Source organism: Balaenoptera acutorostrata, chromosome 19 (genome assembly GCF_949987535.1).
Source record: "Balaenoptera acutorostrata chromosome 19, mBalAcu1.1, whole genome shotgun sequence".
In the NCBI taxonomy this organism is placed as follows: domain Eukaryota; kingdom Metazoa; phylum Chordata; class Mammalia; order Artiodactyla; family Balaenopteridae; genus Balaenoptera; species Balaenoptera acutorostrata.
Window position 1 is genome coordinate 62,814,858 of NC_080082.1, and position 21,545 is coordinate 62,836,402.

General features: G+C 48.2%; 1 protein-coding gene across 1 annotated transcript; it reads left to right on the forward strand.

The window, feature by feature from the left end:
• Positions 1-1,317: 1,317 nt before the first annotated feature.
• CACNG7 (calcium voltage-gated channel auxiliary subunit gamma 7) lies at positions 1,318-20,171 on the forward strand. The gene is made up of 6 exons (XM_007181400.2): positions 1,318-1,419; positions 3,656-3,880; positions 4,556-4,642; positions 5,052-5,192; positions 18,306-18,451; positions 18,807-20,171. Exons 2-6 carry the CDS (start codon positions 3,685-3,687, stop codon positions 19,062-19,064), a joined length of 828 nt encoding a protein of 275 aa, XP_007181462.1. The 5' UTR covers positions 1,318-1,419; positions 3,656-3,684; the 3' UTR covers positions 19,065-20,171.
• Positions 20,172-21,545: the final 1,374 nt, after the last annotated feature.

Here is a 21,545-nt window from a genome sequence, read left to right on the forward strand (position 1 = left end):
AAGAATCAGAGACTGAGGCAAAGGGCAGGCAGATGCGCCCTCCGGGCCTCTTTCCCTTGACCCACTTGCGAGCGAGGGGCGTGGAGAGGGCAGTCCAAATAGACTACACTTCCCAGCAGACACTGCGGCGGACGCTTCCCCCAAGTGCGGCCCCCGCCGCCAGGGCTGATGGGAAGTGTAGTCCCTGGACAGGGACAGGCCAATGGAATGGTGTGCCTCCGTCGGTGTATTTGGAGGGGACTGAGCTTCAAAGCTTCGCAGGCTCCCTCGGGGAACCCCGGCGTCTCTTCGTCCCTGCAGGCTCTTGGGTTTCCGGGACTCTGTCCAGTTGGATGCTGGGGCTTCTCTCTTTCCCAGCACCGCCGCGGTACCCCCAACCGGTGCCCGCGGCCCCCTGCCCCTGCTCCGACCCTCGGCGGGCGGCCTGCCCCTTTAAGAGTGGCCCCGCTGACATCACGGCGGGGGGGTGGTGGGTGCTGGCCCGGCTCCGGGCTCCGCGGCGGCTGCAGGACCCGGCTCCGCTCTGCGCCCGCCTGCTGCTCAGGGGACCCCGGCCCGGGACGCCCCCTCCAGCTTCTTCCAGCCGCCCAGACCCCAGGCTCCGCCCCACGCCTGGGCAGAGCCCCAGTCTTCATCAGGGTACCCCAGGATTGCCCCTGCCGTCTCTTCTTCTCAGGGTCTCTTCTCTCTCTCTCTCTCTCTCTCTCTCTCTCTCTCTCTCTCTCTCTCTCTCTCTCTCTCTTCTCTCTCTTTCTCCCTACCTCAAGGTCTCTGGGTCTCAGCATTTCTCAGCCCAAAGGTCTTTGACGGTCTACCTGTCTCTCTCTGTCTGTGACCTCTCCACTTCCAGGACCCCAGAATCTCTGAGCCTGGAGGAAGAGGAGGGATCCTAGATCAGATCTCTGCCTCTCCATTTCTCTCTCTGTCTCTTTTAGGCCATCTCTGTGTCTCCTCCAGTCTCCAGACCTGCGAGTCTCAGAATTTCACAGCCTCGAGGTCTCGGTGTGACTCTGGATTCTCTTCTCTGTCTCTCTGCCGCTCTGTGTGCCCCTGCCCCTCTCGGGCTCTCTACCTCTGTTTCTATTCTCTCTCGCTCCCTGCCTCCCCCATTCTCGAGGCCCGTCTCCCTCCCTCCCCGCATCCTTTCCCCCCTCCTTCCCTGCCCCTCCCCTCCTCCGCGGTAGCCAATGAGCGGTCGCCGGTCCCAGCTCCCGGCGTCGTCCGCCGAGTGAGGCCGCGGGCGCGGGGGGTGGGGGGTGGGAGGCCGGGAGGGGGCCGGGACGCCGGGCTCCGGGGCGGGGGCGGGGGGCACGGGCACCGGCGACCCCGGTGGCGGCAGCGGCGGCTGGGGGAAGCCGCGGGGCCGGTCATGCGGCTGCGGGGCCCGCGGCCCGGAGCGTCCGCCCAATCCTGAGCGAGGTGAGCGCGAGGGGAGGGTCCTGGAAGGAGGTGGGCGCGGGGGGTTCCTCTGGAGGTGGCTGGGAGCCGGGGCTTGGGGCTAAAAGGGGCCTGAGTGGCTCCGGGGGCTGAGATTCTGGCGGTCGGACGCCCGAGTTCGGGGGCAATGGGGGATGGAGGGACATTTGGGCCTAAGGAATCCGGGAGGACGGGGTCTGAGGGTCCCAGAGTGGGGCAACTATACTCTTAATGTCCGAGTCTTGGAGACCGTGGGCACCGGGGAGGGTGCAGGCCAGGTCCTTGAGGGAGGCGGTCCTGGCTGAGGGGGGAGGGCCCGGGCCCGGTAAAGGCAGGCTGTGAGTCTGAGAAGGGGTCCCCAGAAAGAGGGAGTACGTCTCCCAAGACACTGAAGGGAGGTGGAGTTTGGACTTGGGGCTTGGAGAATGGGACCCCGGGGATCCAGAAGCCTATATCCAGGAAAGGCTGGGATAAAGAAGGATAAGAAGGAGGCTCCGGACCTGGGGGGCGGGGAGGGGGGAGGGGGTCCCAAAGGAGGAAGGGCTGGAGGCTGGAGGAGAATGAGGAGATCTGGGCGGGCCATTTAGAGTGAGGAGGAATCGAGCAAGAAAGGAGGGGACCTCCAGAGGGGAAGTGAGAAGGGTGACGTTGGCAAGGTCCCAGCTGGGAGTCCGAGGAGCCAATGGGGGGAGCTGAGGTCAGCTACCTGGGACTAAGACAGTCAGGGCGACAGAGTTTTTGATGCTGGTTTCCGAGGTGATTGGACTGGAATAGGAGCAGACAGCTGGCAGTCAAGCCCTGGAGCCGTGGGACGGGGGATGGGAGGAAAAGCTGGTCGGAGCCCTGCCAGTCTCGGATTCCTGAATCCTCCAGGAGGCTGGGGGCGGGGCGGGTGGGCTGGGGGCACGAGGTGCTGCAATGGGGCGGGGGGGGGGGCGGCAGGAGGGATGAAGATTGTCTCAAACTCCAGGGTTCTTATTGGGGTGGTGTCAAGTTTCAAGGCTACAAGAATTCTGGTTAAGGAGAGTGGGGTCTCACGTCTTGGCTGCATTGTTGGGGGGGTGTTGATTAGGGGTCTTAACCTTCGTAGTTAAAAAGGTGATGGAGATTGTGGTATTCATGTAGGTTGAGGTGTCTGGTTGAGATAGGATGGGGATCCCAATTTGAGCCCCCCAAATCATGAGACTGTGTGGTTTAGGGAAATGTTCTTGGTAAAGGGTGAGTGTGGTGGGTAAGGGATTAAGAGCTCCCTAGTTGGAATCTCCAGATTTCTGATTGGAGTTTTGGAGGCCACAGCCTTGAACTGAGGATCTCTGTTTTGAGGGTCCAGTGTTAGGGGGATCTGGGTTCCAGGTTGGATGTTGAAGAGGGTCTGTATTTGGAAGTCCTAGTATGGGAAGTTGGAGTCCAGAGCCTCTGGTAGGGAATTTGGGGATCTGGTAATGGGGGTGGGGGGAATGGGGATCCTGGGCTTCCTGATTTGGGTTTTAGAGTTCAGAGCACTGATCCCTAGTTTGAAGGAGGGTCACTTGTTTGACTGGAGTGCTCTGATTAGGGTGCTGACATGGGGGACTCCCAGATCATGGTTTTGACATTCTGGAGTCTCTAGCCAAAATCCTGGCTCCAGGTCTCTGGGCCCCAATATTCTGGGATCCAGCAACATGGGGTGGAGTTCTAGCATTCCAGGTTCAGGGGCCTGCGGGGATTTGGGATGGGGGCAGGGGGGAATTAAGGTTCTGGAATCTTGGATCTGGGTCGTGGTCCAAGATCTCAGACTGGGATACCAAATTGAGGTCAAGACACCATATCAGAGTTAGAAGGTCAAGGTCTTGCTTGGTATTAGAATTGGATGTTAAGGGTCAAGATATGAGTCCAAGGGTTTAAACTTCGATGGGAGGTCTGAGGTCAAGGCCAGGGTATGGGGTTAGGGTCCTTGGCTAGTGACCCACTTGGGGGATTTCTGGTTGCTATTCAGAGACAGAGTCCAAAAGAAAGGGGTCAGGGGTGTCAGGTCTGGGCATGGAGTCAGGATTGGTGGCCTAGGTTAGGGTTTCTAGACAAGTTACTGGTTCAAATCCAGGGATGGAGTCGTAGGTCAGGACACAGAGGTCAGATTTGAGAGGGTTCAGTTTGGGGATTGTGGTTTCTGGCCTGGGTCCGATGTCCCACGTGGCTGCCTGGGGTGTGGGGACTCTAGTGGTCCCGTCAGAGCCCTTCACTGCAGCTTCCCGTCCCTCAGGCCCCGCAGGGCGCCCCCTGCCGCTGAGGATGAGTCACTGCAGTAGCCGTGCCCTGACCCTGCTGAGCAGCGTGTTCGGTGCGTGTGGCCTGCTGCTGGTGGGCATCGCGGTCAGCACGGACTACTGGCTGTACATGGAAGAGGGAACGGTGTTGCCACAGAACCAGACCACGGAGGTCAAGATGGCGCTGCATGCCGGCCTATGGCGCGTCTGCTTCTTCGCAGGTACAGCCCTCACCTGCCCACCAGTCAACTGTCCCTGCCTTGCTTGGGATCCGAGAGTCTTTATCCATAGTTCCATCCCATGGGTGCCAGAAATCCAGAAATCAATCCTGTTTCTCTCCTGGAGAGTCAAGTTTCTACCTGGAGATTCAGTTTCTAGCCCTTTATTCCCTGGATCTAAGAACCCTAATGCTCACACAATCTCCAGGTCCCTAATCCCTGTAACCTGGAGCCCCTGGTCCCTTAGAAGCAGTAGTCTAAGTTCAGAACTTGTCTCCTGGACAGTTCCAGAGCTGAATGGGAAGAATAAAAAAAAAAAAAAACTATGCCTCCCAGCTACGACAGAGACCACTCCTTCTAGGAATCCTGTCCCACCTCACCCCCCAGACCTTGCCTCTTTAGGGATCCAGGAGTCCTGGCCCATAGCCCCTCCTCACTTGGGACTCAGTCTTCCAGCCCTGTCCTCCATCCAAGGGACTCTAAGGCAGCTTGCAATAGGAGCTCTCGGACTCCTGCCCACCCCCTTCTGCGACCCCCTAAGAGTAGTACAGACCATGACCCTTGGATTAAGCCTCACATTGCCATCCTGGGGTCTCTCTGCTGTGCGTCCTGGCCCTGACTGCTTCTCCAGAGCTCAGGAGCCTCTCATCCAGCCCTGCCTCCTTATCTTCCCCTCAGGCCGGGAAAAGGGCCGCTGCGTGGCCTCAGAATACTTCCTTGAACCGGAGATCAACTTGGTGACGGAAAACACGGAGAATATTCTGAGTGAGGGGAAGCAGGGGGGTGGGGAGAGTTAAGCAACAAGGGGGCAGGGTGACAGGGCGGGTCCTGGGAGAAAGGGTAGGACCAGAGAAGGGGTGGGGTGGGAGGGAAGGAGTGGAGACTTGAAAGCAGGCAGAGTGGTTGGGTAAGGAGGAGGGGCCAGGTTGAAGGGGTGGGGCCTGGGAAGTGGGTGGAGTCAATAAGTAAGGGGTGGGGTCAAACCAAAGGAGGTGTGGCCTGTGTGAAGGGGTGGGGCCAGCAGTGGAAGTTTCAGAAAGGGGAGGAGCCACATAAAAGAGTGGGGGCGGGGCGGGGAGGTGGGGGGTGGAAGTGGAGAGGTCAGGAGAATGGGGAGGTGTCCTCCTGGAGAGTCCCCCCCTCACCCCTGTCTTTCTTCTTACCCCTCCCCCAGAGACAGTGCGCACAGCCACCCCCTTCCCCATGGTCAGTCTCTTCCTCGTGTTCACCGCCTTCGTCATCAGCAACATTGGTCACATCCGCCCACAGAGAACCATTCTGGCCTTCGTTTCTGGCATCTTCTTCATCCTATCGGGTAAGCCCAAGGAAAAGACTTACAGGCCGCGGGACTATTTTAGGTTCCAGGAACCTGGGGTTCGTCTTCCAATAGGAAAGCCACTTCCTTGCTGTGTAATCCTGGAGGAGTTGCAGAACCTCTCTGAGCCCCACTTTCCTTCTCTGTGAAATGGAACTAGCCGCCAAATCACAGCGAATGCCTGTTGGGTGCTAATCAGGTGCCAGGCTCTGTTCTGATACAACAACCCTGTGAGGTAAATGCTATTAATAGCCCCATTTTACAGATATGGAAACAAACACTCAGAGAAATGAAGTCATTTGCTCAGGGCCATACAACCAGTGAGAGGCAGAGATGGGATTCAAACTCACGCACTTCGCCTCCGGAGGCTGTATTTTTAACCACTGCTGATATTTTAGCAATTAACAGATTACAAGGCTCTTTATGTTCTGTGCGTCATTTTACTTGAACATTTTTCAACCAGAAAAGTCGAAAGAACCCTGTGCCCACCACTTACAGTCGACCATTACCATACCACAGGACTTGCTTTATCCTGTATCTGTCCATCTGTCTCTCTACCCATCCATCAGTCTTATTATCATTTTAAAATGCATTTCCAAGTGAGTTGCAGGCATCAGTACACTTTGCCCTAAATTCTTCACCATGCGTGTCATTAGCTAGAGTTCAACGTTTGTTTATAGTTCTTGTTTCTTTTGAGATTCAGGGTTCTTTTGCATGAGTGATCTCATAACCTTCTCATAACATCTCTGCCCGGGAGTTATTATTAGCACTCATTTGATAACATGGGGATACCGAGGCCTGAAATTGTGCAGGGAGTTGCCTAAGATACCAGCGTAATGCTGGCTCCCCAGGGACCCAAGTGTCCTGAGCTCCAGAGCAGAGCTCAGTAGAGAGAGTAGAGCTGTTTCTGAAGTGTTACCCTCCTCCAAATTTCAGCTCAATCCAGTCCAATTAGGTCCAACTCAGCTCAGGTCAGCCCAGATCACCTCAGCTCTGACACACTTAACTCCATCAGTCTGGCCCAACTAACCCCAATCTATTCTGACTCATTTCTTCAGTTCAATTCGAATTAATTCAACATGATTTAATTAAACTCCATTCGGGCCCTTTTAATTCAGTTGATATTTTATGAACAAACCCCACTGTATGTCTCGTTTCCATTCTGTCCCTTTGGGCCCACATTCGGCTGCCTCTTTTGAGTTGGCTCTGCAAATAATTGAAGATAGATCTTCAAATATCCTCTCCCCCAGTCTCCTCCCTGTTCCTCACCCAGCTTTCTCCAGGCTAAACCTCCCCCATGTTTCCAACCTAACCTGACGAGACCTTTTCCCAGGGAAACCAGGGTGCAACCTCTGTGCAAATTTGAATCACAGCATGTAGAGCTAGACACAGAGCTAAAATAAGACACGTAGAATATCTCCATCCCAGAGTGTCAGATGGAAAAATAGTGGCCTAGAGAGACAGAAAGTGGGGCAAGGGTAAGGAGCATGGGAACGTTTATTCAACCCACCTGAAACATTAGAAGGAAAATCCCGTTGTTCGTGGTTCACAGAAGTTGAAACAAAAGAGGTGACATAGCTGGTAAATGCAGCGCTGGCATTAGAACCGAGGATATTCTCTTCCCAAAAGCCATGCTCACAGACCTGATTTGCATCAGGACCAGTGCATCAGGACCTGACTTCCCAAGGTCAAGCTGAGGATCAATGGTGCCATCAGGGCTGGAAGTCAGGCCTCTGATGTAATAATAGAGTAATGGGGGGGATTGAACCTTCACTTCATGAACTTCATTTCATAGACTATGACCTATGCACCCCACCCAAGGTATCCAGCTGTGTGCTTTAAAGGTTGTAGGGTGTAGTGGCTGAAGGCACGTGCTCCTGTGAACCTAGAAAGACCTGGGTTAAAATCCTACCACTTACTCAGTGTGTGAGTTACAGCCTTCCTTTCTGGAGCTGTTGAGAGGACCAGTCTTGTTCAGGGGTCAGCAAACTTCTTGCTTAGGGCCAAATAATAAATATTTCAGGCTTTGTGAGTCATAGGGTTGGAGTGCCAAAGCAACCAGAGGGGAAGCAGTGGGCCTGGCTGTGTTCCAATCATCCTATTTATGGACCCTGAAATTTGAATTCAGTGTAATTTTTATGGGTTATGAAATATTATTCTTCTTTTGTTTTTTTCCCCCACCATTAAAAAAGTGTAAAAACCACACTTAGCTCGCAAACCATACAAAGACAGGCAGCAGGACAAATAGTAGTTTTCTGACCCCTGGTCTAGATCACGGATGTGAAGGGCCAACCCAGTGCCTGGTCTATAGCAGTAAGTATTCAACACGTGGTAATTTTAAATAAATACGTACACACATACATTCATAAATAGCAGTAGTAGCAACAACAACAGTTATAATAAACACTTTATTGAGTGCCATGGTTTGGGGAAGTTCTAAGTGCTTTGTGCAAATTAAGTTATTTCTTTTTCTTCCCCTCATAAGGCAGATGCTATTATTATTCCCATTTTCCACTTGAGGAAACAGAAGCACTCAGAAGTTAAGTTGCTCCATAGTGGAAGCAGGATTCCAACCCAGACTTTCACCCTGGCGCTCTGCTGCCCCACCACAGTTAAAAATCATAAAGACAAAGGAGGTTAAAAGGAAAGGGGGACTTCCCTGGTGGTCAGTGGTTAAGACTCTGCACTTCCGCTGCAAGGGGCACGGGTTCGATCCCTGGTCTGGGAAGCAAGATCCTGCATGCTGCATGATGGGGGCCAAAAAAAAAGGGGTGGGGGGGAAGAATGGAAATAGTACCAAAAACATCTTAGATCTTGGAATGGAATGATCTAGTCCAACCACCTCATGCTCCCAATGAGGAAACTGAGACTTAGAAAGAGACAGGAGTTGCCTGAGGTCGGGTAAATGGTGAAGTTGGCATTCAATTTTGGAGAAAGTGGTGAGAGGGCTGGGGCAGGAAAGGGATAGGGTCACACCTGGACGTTAAAGATCCCTCAGGGACTTGTGTTTGGAATGCACTAGAAGGAAAGAGACTGGAAATGGGCAAACAGAGGAGGAGGCTTATGCAGTGGTCCAGGCAATAGCAGATAAGGTTTGAGCTGGGAGGGGGTGTGGAAGGATAAAGGTGACCGGATGGCTTTGAGAGAGAAGGATATTGACAGAAGAATCAATAGAACCAGATGACTGACTGCATATGGTTGGTGAGAGAAGGGGAGGAGGCTGGAGTGACATTGATTTTCTTTTTCCAGGTCATAAGAGGCATGCTTCCCATGCATGGCTCATATTAACCCCTGACCTTCAATCATGCTCTATGCATCTGCTCATTCATTCATTCACTCATCAAACATTTACAGAGACATCTTACATGCCACGCCCTGTGCTGGGCACTGGTGACATACTGAATCTTTTTTTTTTTTTTTATTGTGGTGAAAGTCACATAATATAAAACATACTATGTTAACCATATTTAATTGTACAGTTCAGTGGCACTAAGTACATTCACATTGTTGTGCAGCTCTCACCATCATCCATCTCCCAAATTTTTCACCTTCCTAAACTGAAACTCTGTCCCCATTAAACAATAACTCTCCATTCCCCCTCCCCAACCCCTGCCTGGCCCCTGGCATCAACCAATGTACTTTCTGACTCTATGAATTTGACTATTCTAGGTACCTCGTATAAGTGGAACCAAACAGTATTTGTCTGCACCTAATGTATATTGGAATGCATGCCGGTCTACAGGCAGTCAGACACAAAACAGCTCCCAGCTACATGTGCATCAGTGCTTGTCACACAACACTTAAATCCCTTTAATGGATTTCCATTGCGCTTAGAATACATCCCAACTCCTCGTGCTGGCTTACAAGGTCTTCCATGATTTGGCTACTGTTCAGACCTCTGGCCTCATTACCTAACTCACTAACCCTCTCTCCATTGCTTGTAACTTCAGCTGCACTGGCCTCAGTCTATTCCTCAAAAATGATCATCTCAACCTCACTTTTACACTCATGAGCCCTCCATGTTTGGAAGTCTCTTCCCCCTAATTCTCAAAGACTCCAACTTTCCCTCTTCAGAGTTTCTTTCTCTGACAATGGTACCCCACGTTGCTTTGCCCCCACTATACTATCCATCACATTCCCTATTTTATATTTGTTTCATAGCACTTATTGCTATTGTCATCTTATTCATTTTCTTTCTCCTTCTACTGGAATGTAAACTCCAAAAGGCAGGGACATGCTCTTGCTTGTATCTTCAGAGCCTAGATGAGTTGCTGGCACAAAGTCCACAATGAAATATTTGTAGAAGGGATGCATGGTAAAGACAGCTCAGGGCATTCTGGGAAAAGTGCAGATGCATTAAGCTGACACAATAAGGTGGTGGGAAGGGTGGGAACGACCACAACTTCAAGAGCAGGTGACATCTAAATTGATGATGCAGAAAGGGCGAGGGGAAGTTTTTCAAGTGAAGAGAGAAAAGTGCCCTGTACAGAGATGGAATTCACAGCATGTATTAAGACCCTAGAAAGCAGCTAAGACAGAGGTAGCCAGCTGTGTAGCTCTCCGTGGTCCTGAAACTCTTTGTTCTAAAGCCAGGTTGTTCCTATGCAGCTTGGAATGTAGGTGATTCTTGCCTACTGTGCTCTAAGTATTCTGAAGCAGATGTAGTGGAGGGGGGAGGGAGAGAGTTGGATTACAGAGCAGGGAAGGGGGAAGGGAGAGAGAAAAAGAGAGAAGGAGAAAAAAGGGAAAAGAACGTTATTTTTTAGAGAACCAGAGCCACTGTAAAATGACCAGGAAGGAGAAAGAATGACAAGAATAACTTACCTTTTGACATTGTTTTTAGATAACTTTCAATTACTAAAAACAACAACAAGGGTGAAAAACAACAACAAAAAGCTCTTTCTCTTTGGAAATATTTGTTTCCTTCTCATCAACCCTGCTCCTGACTCTCTGTATGGAGAATGTTTGTTATTTACAACTGAAATGTGAAACATGGGACTTGAGGTGAGGCAGGAGTGGTTAGCAGGTATGGGTTTTAGAAAGAACCAGTATCTAAAACAGGAGGATACAGATTTGTAGGCAGTGGGACAGGCTTAGGGAATAAGCCTTAGCTGGACTTGGGGATGCAAAAATGGGTTTAGATTTTGAGAGATTTAGGAAGTAAAATAGACATTACTTGATGATGGACCATCCTTCTTGGATGGGGGACTGGGAATCAAGAGGATTCCCCTGCATTTGACTAGGGTACTCTAGCCAGTGTGGTTTCTGGACTTATTTAGGTATTGTTTCTTTCCTTTTTTTTTTTTTTTTTTAAGGATCTCGTTTAGAGTCACGCATTGCCTTTATTTTATTTTATTTTTGGCCATGCCGCATGGCTTGTGGGCTCTTAATTCCCCGACTAGGGATTGAGCCCGGGCCCCTGGCAGTGAAAGCACCTGGTCCTAACCATTGGACCGCTAGGAAATTCCCTAGGTATTCATTTCCTATAAACCTGTTCATCTTTCAAGACCTATAGCAGATGCCTTCACCATGTAACACTTCATGGGCCCCCTCTTCTTGAACATCAAAATTATGCAATACCAGAAGTTGAAAGTGCTATGGAAGTTCAACAAAGGCTAATTCTTAAAGGAGACAGAGGAATGGGGATTTAGAGTGGATTTAAAAGGGAAAAGCAGCTAATGAGCTAGAAGTTCCAGTTGCATGGCAAGTATATTCATCCATTCAACTAGTATTATGTGCTGGATCTTGCACCAGATGCTAGGAATGCAGTAGGAAACAAGGTAGACTAGTTTCAAACATCCTCGAGGAAGTGGAGGAGATTCATGACTAAAAAACTACAAATAGATAGAAAATATAATGTTAGGTAGTGATAAGTGCAACAAAGATAAATAAAACAGTTAAGGGGAAGGAGATTGATGGGAACGTCATTATTTAATCTTACCTCAATCACTCCAAATTTTTAATGAAAACTTTGAAATCTATAGAATAGTACGGTGAACACTGGTACTTCTTCCACCTAGATCCACATAGATACTTGCATTTTGCTAAAGTTTTGCTATATTCTGTCTCTCTCTTTACACACAGTTTGGTTTTTGTTTGTTTGTTTCTGGCTTTACCGTTTGAAAGTAAGTTGCAGGCATCATGATTGTTCACCTCTAAACATTTTAATATGCATCTCTTAAGAGTAATGACATTTTCTACATAACTACAATACCATTATCAAGTCTAGGAATTTTACAATAATTCCATAATATAATTCATTACATTTTCAAACTGTCCCAGTTGTTCTAAGAATGCCTTTTATAGCTTTTCCCCCAGAACCAGGATTCAGTCTGTTTATGCATAGCATTTAGTTAATTCTCTTTTAGTCTAGAATAGTTCCCATACTACATTTTTTTACAACACTGACTTTTAAAATATATTTCATTATAAAAATATACAAAGGATAGTATAATTTGCCATGTACCCTTCACTCGGTTTCAACAATTATCAACATATGGTGAATCTTTTTTTAGTCATACTGCCATACCTCCCTTCTGTACTTCACTACATGATTTTAAAGTTGGTCTCAAACATTAAATCGTTTTATCCACAAATATTTCAGTATATCTCTGAGAAATTAGTACTTTGTTATTTAACTAGCCACAGTGCCACTGTCATGCCCAAACAATTAAGAATAGCTGCTTAATATAAATTAATATCTAGTTAGTGTTCAACTTCCCCACTTGTCTCATAAATGCCTTTTTTTTTTTACCATTAGTTTCTTGCAGACCAGGATCCAAATTCCACTTGTGCATTTAGTTGATAGATCTCTGAAGCCTCTTTTAATCTATAACAGTCCTTCTCCTTCTGTTTTTTTCCTTGCCATTCATTTGTTGAAGAAATGTAGTCATTTGTCTCATAGAATTGCCACACTCTAGATCTTTCTAATTGTGTTTTTGTGATTTAATATGCTCAACCATCCTGTGTTGTCCTGTAAAACTGTAGATCAGATCCAGGTTTGATTTTTTTTTGGGGGGGGGAGGTGATAAAATACTTCATAGATAGGTGGTGCTATTATGTCCTACTGTATTGCATCAGGAGACCTAATGCTATCTGGTTGTGTCTCTTTTTGAGATGTTAAGATCAGTCACTTGCTTAAGTATTACAGCTTGGCTCATACCATTGTCATCTTGAAATCTGCAGGACAGGGTGTCTTGTAGAACACCCCACATCCCACATTTATTTGATTGTTTCCTTGTGGCATCATTTGATTTGTTCCTCTTTCTTTGTATTTTCTGTAGCCTGGAAGTTACGTCCAGGGTAGAGACTTGAATAGATTCTGGTTAAATATGTTTGGCAAGATTTAGAGGTGGTGCTGTGTTCTCTCTAGCCCGTCACTTCCGGTAGCAAATAATGTCAAGTTGTTCCTACCAGGAGTGGAGCAAAGTTTGAACCCTTAGTAAAGGGGGTGATCGTTAGAGCTCTCCATTGAAAAGGTACATTTTTCTCTTTACAATGAATAAGTCATTTGCAGGGTAACATTTTGGCACTTTGGGGAAAAAGTCCTGTTTGGGGATGTCCATTTTATTCAAAATGTGTTGCTTTGGAAGAATTTTAAACATACAGAAAAGTTGCAAGAATTATACAAGGAACTCTCATATATTCTTCACTGGGACCAATTTATAACATTTTCTACATTTGTATTTCTGTGTATCTTATGTGTATATATCTATATATGTATATATTATATAATTTATATTATATTATATTATATTATATATAACCACCTGAACATAAATTGCAAACACTTCACTCTTAAATACGTCAGCAATTATGTCCTAAGCACAAGTGCATTTTCTTTCCTAACCACAGTACAATCATCAAATTCAGGAAGTTTAACACTTATACAGTATTACAGCTGATACGCAGTTCATATTCAGATCTCACCAATTGTCTCCACTCTGCCTTTTATAGTCAGTTTTTCCCCTGATTCAGGATCCAGTTCTGTATTTCCTTGCTGTGTCTCTTTCGCCTCCTTTCATCTTTTATATAGTTCCTGTACCTTTAAAAAAAAATCTTTCGTGTTGATGTTTTTTTGAAGACTGTAGCCAGTGTTCTGTAGAACACCCCACAGTTTCCACAGGAGTGGATCCACAAATTACCAGCAGGGACACTACATAAACGAAGTAGTCTCACGATCACATCAGGAGGTTGGGGTGTCCGTTTGCCCCATTATTGGTGATGTTAGCTTTGGTTTCTTGGTTCAGATGGTATCTGTCAAGTTCCTTTATGATAAAGGAAGTTTTCAAAAATCTCTTCGTAATTAATAGATATTCCATGAGGAGATTCTGTCATACAGTGATTTAATGTCCGCTGTCGATGACGCTTGCTTAAATCCTAATATTACTACAAGGGTTGCAAAATGGTGTTTTCTTAACTCTGTTGTTCTATCTACATGGATGTCACCGAAAAGAAGAATTTTTTTTTTTTTTCTGGCCACGTGGCTTGTGGGATTCTAGGTCCCGGACCAGGGATTGAACCCGGCCCCTCAGCAGTGAAAGTGTGGAGTCTTAACCACTGGACTGCCAAGGAATTCCCAAATTTTCTCTTTTCTTTTATTATTTATTTCCTTAAAGAATATATCAGTATGGATTCACACTTTTAAAAAATTCAGTGTATTGTATGCCATTACTTTTAGTATTCATTTTGATGTTCAGAGTGTCCCCAGTTGGGCTCTCAGGAACCTCCTTCAAATGAGTTCCTGTGTCCTTTTTTGACATGTCTCCAACATTTTTTTTTTGAGTACGTCCTTATTTTGTGGTACCAGTACACTTTTACTGCCCCTGCCTCAGGCTTCAAATGAGCTGTTTCTTCCTAGCTCCTGATGTAGTGGGGGTGATAGTAGAGACCAAAATCTGGGTGCTAGGTGTGCTTATTGCTGCTGGGGTGTCACTGCTCCTAGGATATTTCAGGATACGAGCTGGGAAATTACATATATTTGTAAAACAGGAGTTTGTACTGACACCGCAAGGGTCTTTCTTGACTTACCCCGTTCTGATTTGTATCTTCCTTCTTTCAGAATGAGATCTCCACCTCTCCAAAACATCAGTATATTTGCACGTTTGCTCAGCCCTACTATTCACACAGAATAACTTAAGTACTGCTACCCCTACACCACTCCCAATAAAAATCTACTAAATACGGTTCAAGATTTCTTCACAGACCTTTTTGTCTTTAAACTGAGATATATATTCAAAGTACTTTGCCCAAAATTTACTTGGATTACTACTTTCCCCCCTCCAGTGGTTGTATTATTCATCTGATATAAATTAGCTTAATTTATTTTTGTTTGTATTCAATTTTAGTTGTTTTCCCCATCCTTGTTTTTTTTTTTTTAATCAATTTATTTATTTTATTCTTGGCTGCGTTGGGTCTTCGTTGCTGCGCGTAGGCTTTCTCTAGTTGCAGCAAGTGGGGGCTACTCTTTGTTGCGATGCACAGGCTTCTCATTGTGGTGGCTTCTCCTGTTGCGGAGCACAGGCTCTAGGCACGCAGGCTCAGTATTTGTGGCGCACGGGCTTAGTTGCTCTGCAGCATGTGGGATCTTCCCGGACCAGGGCTCGAACCCGTGTCCCCTGCATTGGCAGGCAGATTCTTAACCACTGCACCACCAGGGAAGCCCCAGATCCTTGTTGATTTTATCTTTTGAACATATAAAATATTAGCATAGTTCCAAAGGTCAAAATTATGCAAAAATATATACTCAGAGGAGTGCCACTTCCTTCCCATCTCTTCCTTCTGTTCTCACCTACCTAAAGTAATCAACTTCATGTTTGTTTCCCCTCCTATGTCTCTTTTTGTAAAAATAAGCAGATGCATATATGTATTTTATGTACCTTTTTTGGGCTGAAAAGCTAGCATTCTGTATACTCTTTTTAAAAAATTAGTGATATGGTCTGGAACTATCACTGAACTCCGTATCTGTTCCTAGAGATCTTCCTCATTGTCCTTTCATAGTGGCACAGTACTCTGTTATGGGATGTTTTATAGTTTATTCCATTAATCCTCTATGTAAGGGCATCTAGGTCATTTTTAATATTTTGCAATTATGAATAATGCTGCAGTGAATTAACTTGTACATATGTGCTTTCATATTGTTGGACAGGTATCTTCAGGGTCAATTTCTAGACGTGGGATTGCTGGGTTGAAGGATAAATATATGTGTGGTATTGTTAGACATGGCCAAACTCCCCTCCATAGAGGTTGCACCATTCATTTTGCATCCCCACCAGCAATATATAAGAGCTTCCATTTCCCTGCCTCACAAAGAGTATGTTGTGAAGCTTTTTAACTTTTGACGATCTGATGGATGAGAAATGCTATGTCCTCATCGTTTTCACCTGCATTTCTCTAATTCTGAGTGAAGGGGCAATTTTTTAAAACAAGGAGATCATAGACGTCCTTTCTAAAGAGGTGACAAGGAATAAGAGATCTAAATGAAGTGACAGATACCAGGGGTTAGGATGCCGTGCTTCCACTGCAGGGGGTGCAAGTTCTATCCCTAGTCGAGGAACTAAGATCCCACATGCTACGTGGCCAAAATAATAATAATAATAATAATAATAATAATAATAATAATAAATGAAGTGACAGAGAGAGACATGGAAATCTGGGGGAAGAGCATTCCAGTTCAAGGGAACAGGGAGAGCAAAGGCCCTGAGGCAGAAATGAGCTTGTGTTCAAGCAAGAGTGCCATCTAAGTAGCAGGTGCAAGGAGAAATGGCTGGAGATGAGTTTGGCAGGTGACTTTGTAGGCATTGCAGGCCAGGGGTCAGGAACATGTTTCTGTAAAATGCCAGATAAAAAATATTTTCAGCTTTACTGGCCATACAGTCTCTGCCGCAACTACTCAGTTTTGCCGGTACGGCCATAGGCTAAATGTAAACAAATGGGCGTGTCTGTGTCCCAACAAAAGTTTACTTATGGACCCTGGAATTATAAATTCATATGCTTTTTAAATTGAGATATTATAGTTCACATAACATAAAGTTCATATATTCAGCAGTTTTAGTATATTCACAAGGTTGTGCAACCATCTCCATTACCTAATTTTACCACATTTTCGTCACCCCAAAAAGAAACCTCACTCCCTTTAACAGCTAATCGTAATCCCCCCTCCACCCCACTCCCCGGCAACCACTCACTAATCCACTTTCTATCTCTATGGATTTGCCTGTTTTGGACATTTCATATAAATGGAACCATACAATATGTGGTCTTATGCATCTAGCTTCTTTCACTTAGCACATTTTTCTAGGTTCATCCATGTGGTAGTATAAATGCGTACTTCATTCCTTTCTTTGGCTGAATAGTATTCCTTTATATGGCTATACCACATTTTGTTTATCCATTCAGTTGATAGACATTTGGGTTGTTTCCACTTTTTGGCTATTACGAATAATGCTGCTGCAAACATTCATGCACAAGTTTTTGTGTGAGCATATGTTTCCAGTTCCCTTGGGTAAATACCTAGGAGTGGAATCGCTGGGTCATATGGTAATTCTATCTTTAACACTTTGAGGAACTGCCAAATGAAATTCATATACTTTTTACGTGCCACAAAATAGTCTTCTTTTGATTTTTTCAACCATTTAATTATATAAAAGCCATTCTTAGCTAGTAGGCCATACAAAAACAGGAGGTGGGCTGGATTTAGCCCTGGGCAGTCATTGTTTGCTAACCTCTTTTGTAGGCAGTGGAAGGAATTTAGATTCATTCTGGGTGCGATGGGCACACAGGTGTTTATTTGTAGGATTCTAGGGGAAGATGCTGATGAGGATTACTTGGATTTCTGGGTGCGATGGGCACACAGGTGTTTATTTGTAGGATTCTAGGGGAAGATGCTGATGAGGATTACTTGGATTTCTGGGTGTGATGGGCACACAGGTGTTTATTTGTAGGATTCTAGGGGAAGATGCTGATGAGGATTACTTGGATTAATCTGGGGGGAGGGATTTTATAGCCTCTTTAAGCCACCCTATGTATGGCTATCGCTCTGCATGGCTACTGTTTAAAAGAAAGTTCATCTTGAAGAAGTGATAGTTGCCTCTTAAAATTTTTCAAATCAGACCTCTCCTCTCCACCTTCTCCAGGTGCCTCTATTTCCTCAGCTGTAAATGGAGATAAAAATGGTACCAATTTGAAAGTGTTGTGAGGTTTGAATGAGTTAGTGCATATAGAACACTGAGAATGGTGCCTAGCTCAGAGCAAGACCTATATAAGCGGTTGCTATTATTATTATTGCTATTGGTGTTGTTGTTGTTGCTATTATGATCTATACAGCTTCCTCCTCCCCCTGGAATATCACGATATCCAGTTTCTCCCTTCCAGTCTCTTCCCAGAACCAATCAGCCCCAAAAGGATCTTCTAACACTTCGATCTGGCCTTGTCCTTCCTCTGCTTCAGACCATCCATGGCTCCCTAGCGCCCTTGGCATTGATGCCAAGCTCCTCAGCCTGGCATTCGAGCCTCATCATGGCAATGCCCCTGCCCCCTTCTCTGGCCTCATTTCTTGTGGCTGTGGTCCATGATTTAGCTACATGGATGGATCAGTTCATTGTTCCCCCTCCAACTCTTTGCCCATGCTGTTCCCTCTGCCCTGGCTGGAGTGGTAGAATGGTAAACCCTAATTCTTCCCTGGGCCTCATCCTTTAGGACTTGGACAAAGTCATGCTTCCAGGAAGCTTTCCTTGACTCCCTTCACCCTTGCCCCAGGTGGGTTTGGTGCCTCTTCTGGACCCACAGAGCTCTGTGCTACTGTTTTCTTTACAGTACGTGTCACCACGGATGTGACTGTTGATCAGTGTTCATGTTTGCCTGCCCCAATTGCACTGTGAGCTCCTGGATGGCAGATGAGGGATGGGGGTGGGAGGGGGGAGGAGGCTTTTGATTTATCTCTGGGCTCCCTGCACCCAGCCGAGGCCCAGCACACAAGGAACTTCAAAGGATGGAATTTAGTCCAGGGTAGAGCAGGGGGGAGAGGGGAGAGGATGGCAGTGAGATGCAGGGGGCCTGGGGCTGGGAAAAGGGGTCCACTGCTAATGGACCAAGGGCACCCCTCTGCTCCCCCAGGCCTCTCCTTGGTGGTGGGCTTGGTTCTTTACATTTCCAGCATCAACGACGAGGTCATGAACAGGCCCAGCAGCTCCGAGCAGTATTTCCACTATCGCTACGGGTGGTCTTTTGCCTTCGCAGCTTCCTCCTTCCTACTCAAAGAGGTGATGTCTGTGGGGCCCAGACTCTAGAGTTTTGAATGGGGGGGGGGGGTTGGGGGGGCAGGGCATGATTCCTGGGCAGGAGGAAGAGGAGGCTGTGGGTGTAGACTCTGAATTAAAAGGAGGTGGTGGCTGAGGTCCTCACCCCTGGGTCCCGGAGGCGGAGGGTCTGGGAGCTCCAACTCCTGGGATCCTGGGGAGGAGGAGATTGGGGCTCTAATTCCTGGGTTCTGGGAAAGGAGGAAGCTGGGGGCCTGGAATCTTGGGTCCTGGGAGAGGAGGGACTGGGGGTCTCGAGTTTCGGGGTCAGAGTGAGCCCGGGGCCAGCCTCTGCGACTCTGACCCTGCCTTGCCACAGGGAGCTGGCGTGATGTCCGTGTACCTGTTCACCAAGCGCTACGCGGAGGAGGAGATGTACCGTCCGCACCCGGCCTTCTACCGCCCTCGTCTCAGCGACTGCTCCGACTACTCGGGCCAGTTTCTGCAGCCCGAGGCGTGGCGCCGCGGCCGCAGCCCCTCCGACATCTCTAGCGACGTATCCATCCAGATGACGCAGAACTACCCTCCAGCCATCAAGTACCCGGACCACCTGCACATCTCCACCTCGCCCTGCTGAGGCCCCGCCCCCGGGGAGCCCCTCTTCCTCCTCTTCCTCCTCCTCCTCTTCCTCCTACTCCTCACGGGTCTCCCCACAACGCAGCTCCCTCTCAAGTCCTCGGGACTCCTCGTCCCAACCCGGAGGACGCTGCGCACGCGTTAGCCCCGCCCTCTTCCCAGTGTCCCCGCCCCGTCGCCATAACCCCGCCCTCTTTCCTGACCGCTCCACTTCATTGGTCCCTTCCACTTCCAGATGACGCCTCCTTCTAGATGACCCGCCCCCTTTCCTTAGGCCACTCCCCTCCAGGCCTAGTACCGCCTCCCAGGTTCCTCCGCTTCTCAGGCCGAGCGGCCGAGCGCGCCCACCTCCGCGAACCATCCCACAGCCTTGCGCCTCGCTGCAGAGGTTCTGGGCAGGAGAGTAGGTTCCAGCTGCCGCCAGAAATGCCAAGCATCCTCTTCTGCTCTCTGCCCCGACTTCTCTCTTTCCCGGCCCAGTCTCACCTCCGGACTTTAGTGGTCCTCGGGTGTAGTGCGGCCGGGGTGGGGCTGGAGGCCAAAGGTATGGTGTCCCCTCCCCCACTCCCCCACCCACGGGAGACCCCATTCTTTCTCACCTGCTGGACGCTTCTCGGCCTTCTGAAGGTTACCTGCCTTTTCGAGGGCTCTCTCTAACGGCTTTTCTTGCTCTCTCAGCTGACCTTGGCTTCTTTTCCTTCCTCTGTCTCCCGGCCTCCTCTTCACCCGCTCATCCAAAGCCCGTCGGTGCATCCAGCCCCACATACCACGCGACAAGAATGGAGACCCTAGGGTGGAGGGAATTCCTCCACGCCGTTTCCACGCCTGTGCCCGCCTCTTCCCCCTCGAGGCCCCGTCGGGGGAGGGAGAGGCAGTAGCGGGGGTCGACACCCCCCAAACCTCGAAGTCTTCCATTTTCTGGCCCTCCCCCTCATTGAAGTCCCCCTTCCCATCTCAGACCCCCAACTCTGGCCTCTTTCAAGGGTCCGTCCGCCCCCTTGGACAGATGGGGGGTCACCAGAAACTCACCCACCCCCTTATTAGGGGAGGAGGGGCGAGGTAGCACAGTGTTGTACACGGAACTAGAAAGGCCCCCTGGGTGGGGGGAGGGGGGCAGGGGAGGGACGGGGGCTTTTAGTTTGCATCTTAGGTGGGAGGGGGGAGGGGGGACCGCAGCAGTTAACCTGTCTTTACGCAGCGATTTTTAACGAGGCTGGGGGGAGGGGGACTTTGGGGGTGGGGAAGGGGTGGGGTGGGGGGCCTGGCTCTGTTATTTACCGTGTATCATATGTAAATACCGACAGAAACTTCAATAAACTTTATTTCAAACACGTCTCTGCCTGCCCAGGGGGAGGGCATTGGATACAGAGGGCGGGTCCAGGTCTCCAACCTGGCGGGGTGGGGGAGAGGCGGTGGCTAGAGTTGTACAAAATAAGGTTAGATGGTTGTTTGTTAAATTGCTTAATCATTGTAATTAACAGCCTCACTTTATAATTCAGTCCATGTAAAGCGTGTAGGACAGCAAATGACACAGGTCTGGATCAATAAAAATTAACTCTTGGTATCACAATGACCACTTAGAGAACAGTTACTATTACTCACCTTCCTTCATTTATTTATTTAAAAAAACAATTTTTTTTCTTGGCTACGCTGCGCAGGCATGCAGGATCTTAGTTCCCCAACTAGGGATCGAACCTGTGCCCCCTGAAGTGGAAGGGCGGAGTCCTAACCACCGGACCGCCAGGGAAGTACCTGCTTCATTTAATTTTCTCCCCAAGCCTGCATGTTGAGTTTATTGGACTCATTTTGCAGCTAGGTCCATAGAGGTGAAATGACTCACCCAGGGTCACACAGGTGGAACTTGGCAGAGCTGTGAGTTGGGACTAGGTTCAGCTGGTTCCAAAACTTGAGCTTCCTCCCTTTTGTACCAGGGAGCAGTGGCTTCTCCTAATGCCTGGTCACTCTGTGAAGAGATAACGGCTACTATTTATTGCACCTACTATGAGCCACACACTTTCCTCCCATCCATGATCTCAGGAGATGTTCCCAGCAGCCCTGTAGGTAGGAATTATCACACACACTGAGCCAGTGCGTGCACACACACGTTTTACAGGTGAGGGATGGAGGCTCAAAGTGGTCTCTGAGATCTGTGATCTCACCTACTACACTGAGGGATTGAAAACGGCCTGAATGTTTGATAAGCTTATTATTTTTTAATTTATTACTTCTTATTTTATTTTATTTATTGATTTTTTATTGTGTCGGGTCTTAGTCGCAGCAGGCGGGATCTTCATTGAGGCATGCGGTATATTTCCTTGCGGCGAGAGGGCTTCTCTCTAGTTGCGGTGGTGGGTTTTCTCTCTCTAGTTGTGGCGTGCGGGCTCCAGAGCGCATGGGTCTGTAGTTTGCGGCAGGCGGGCTTTCTAGTTGAGGTGCTCGAGCTCAGTGGTTGTGGCGCGCGGGCTTAGTTGCCCGGTGACAT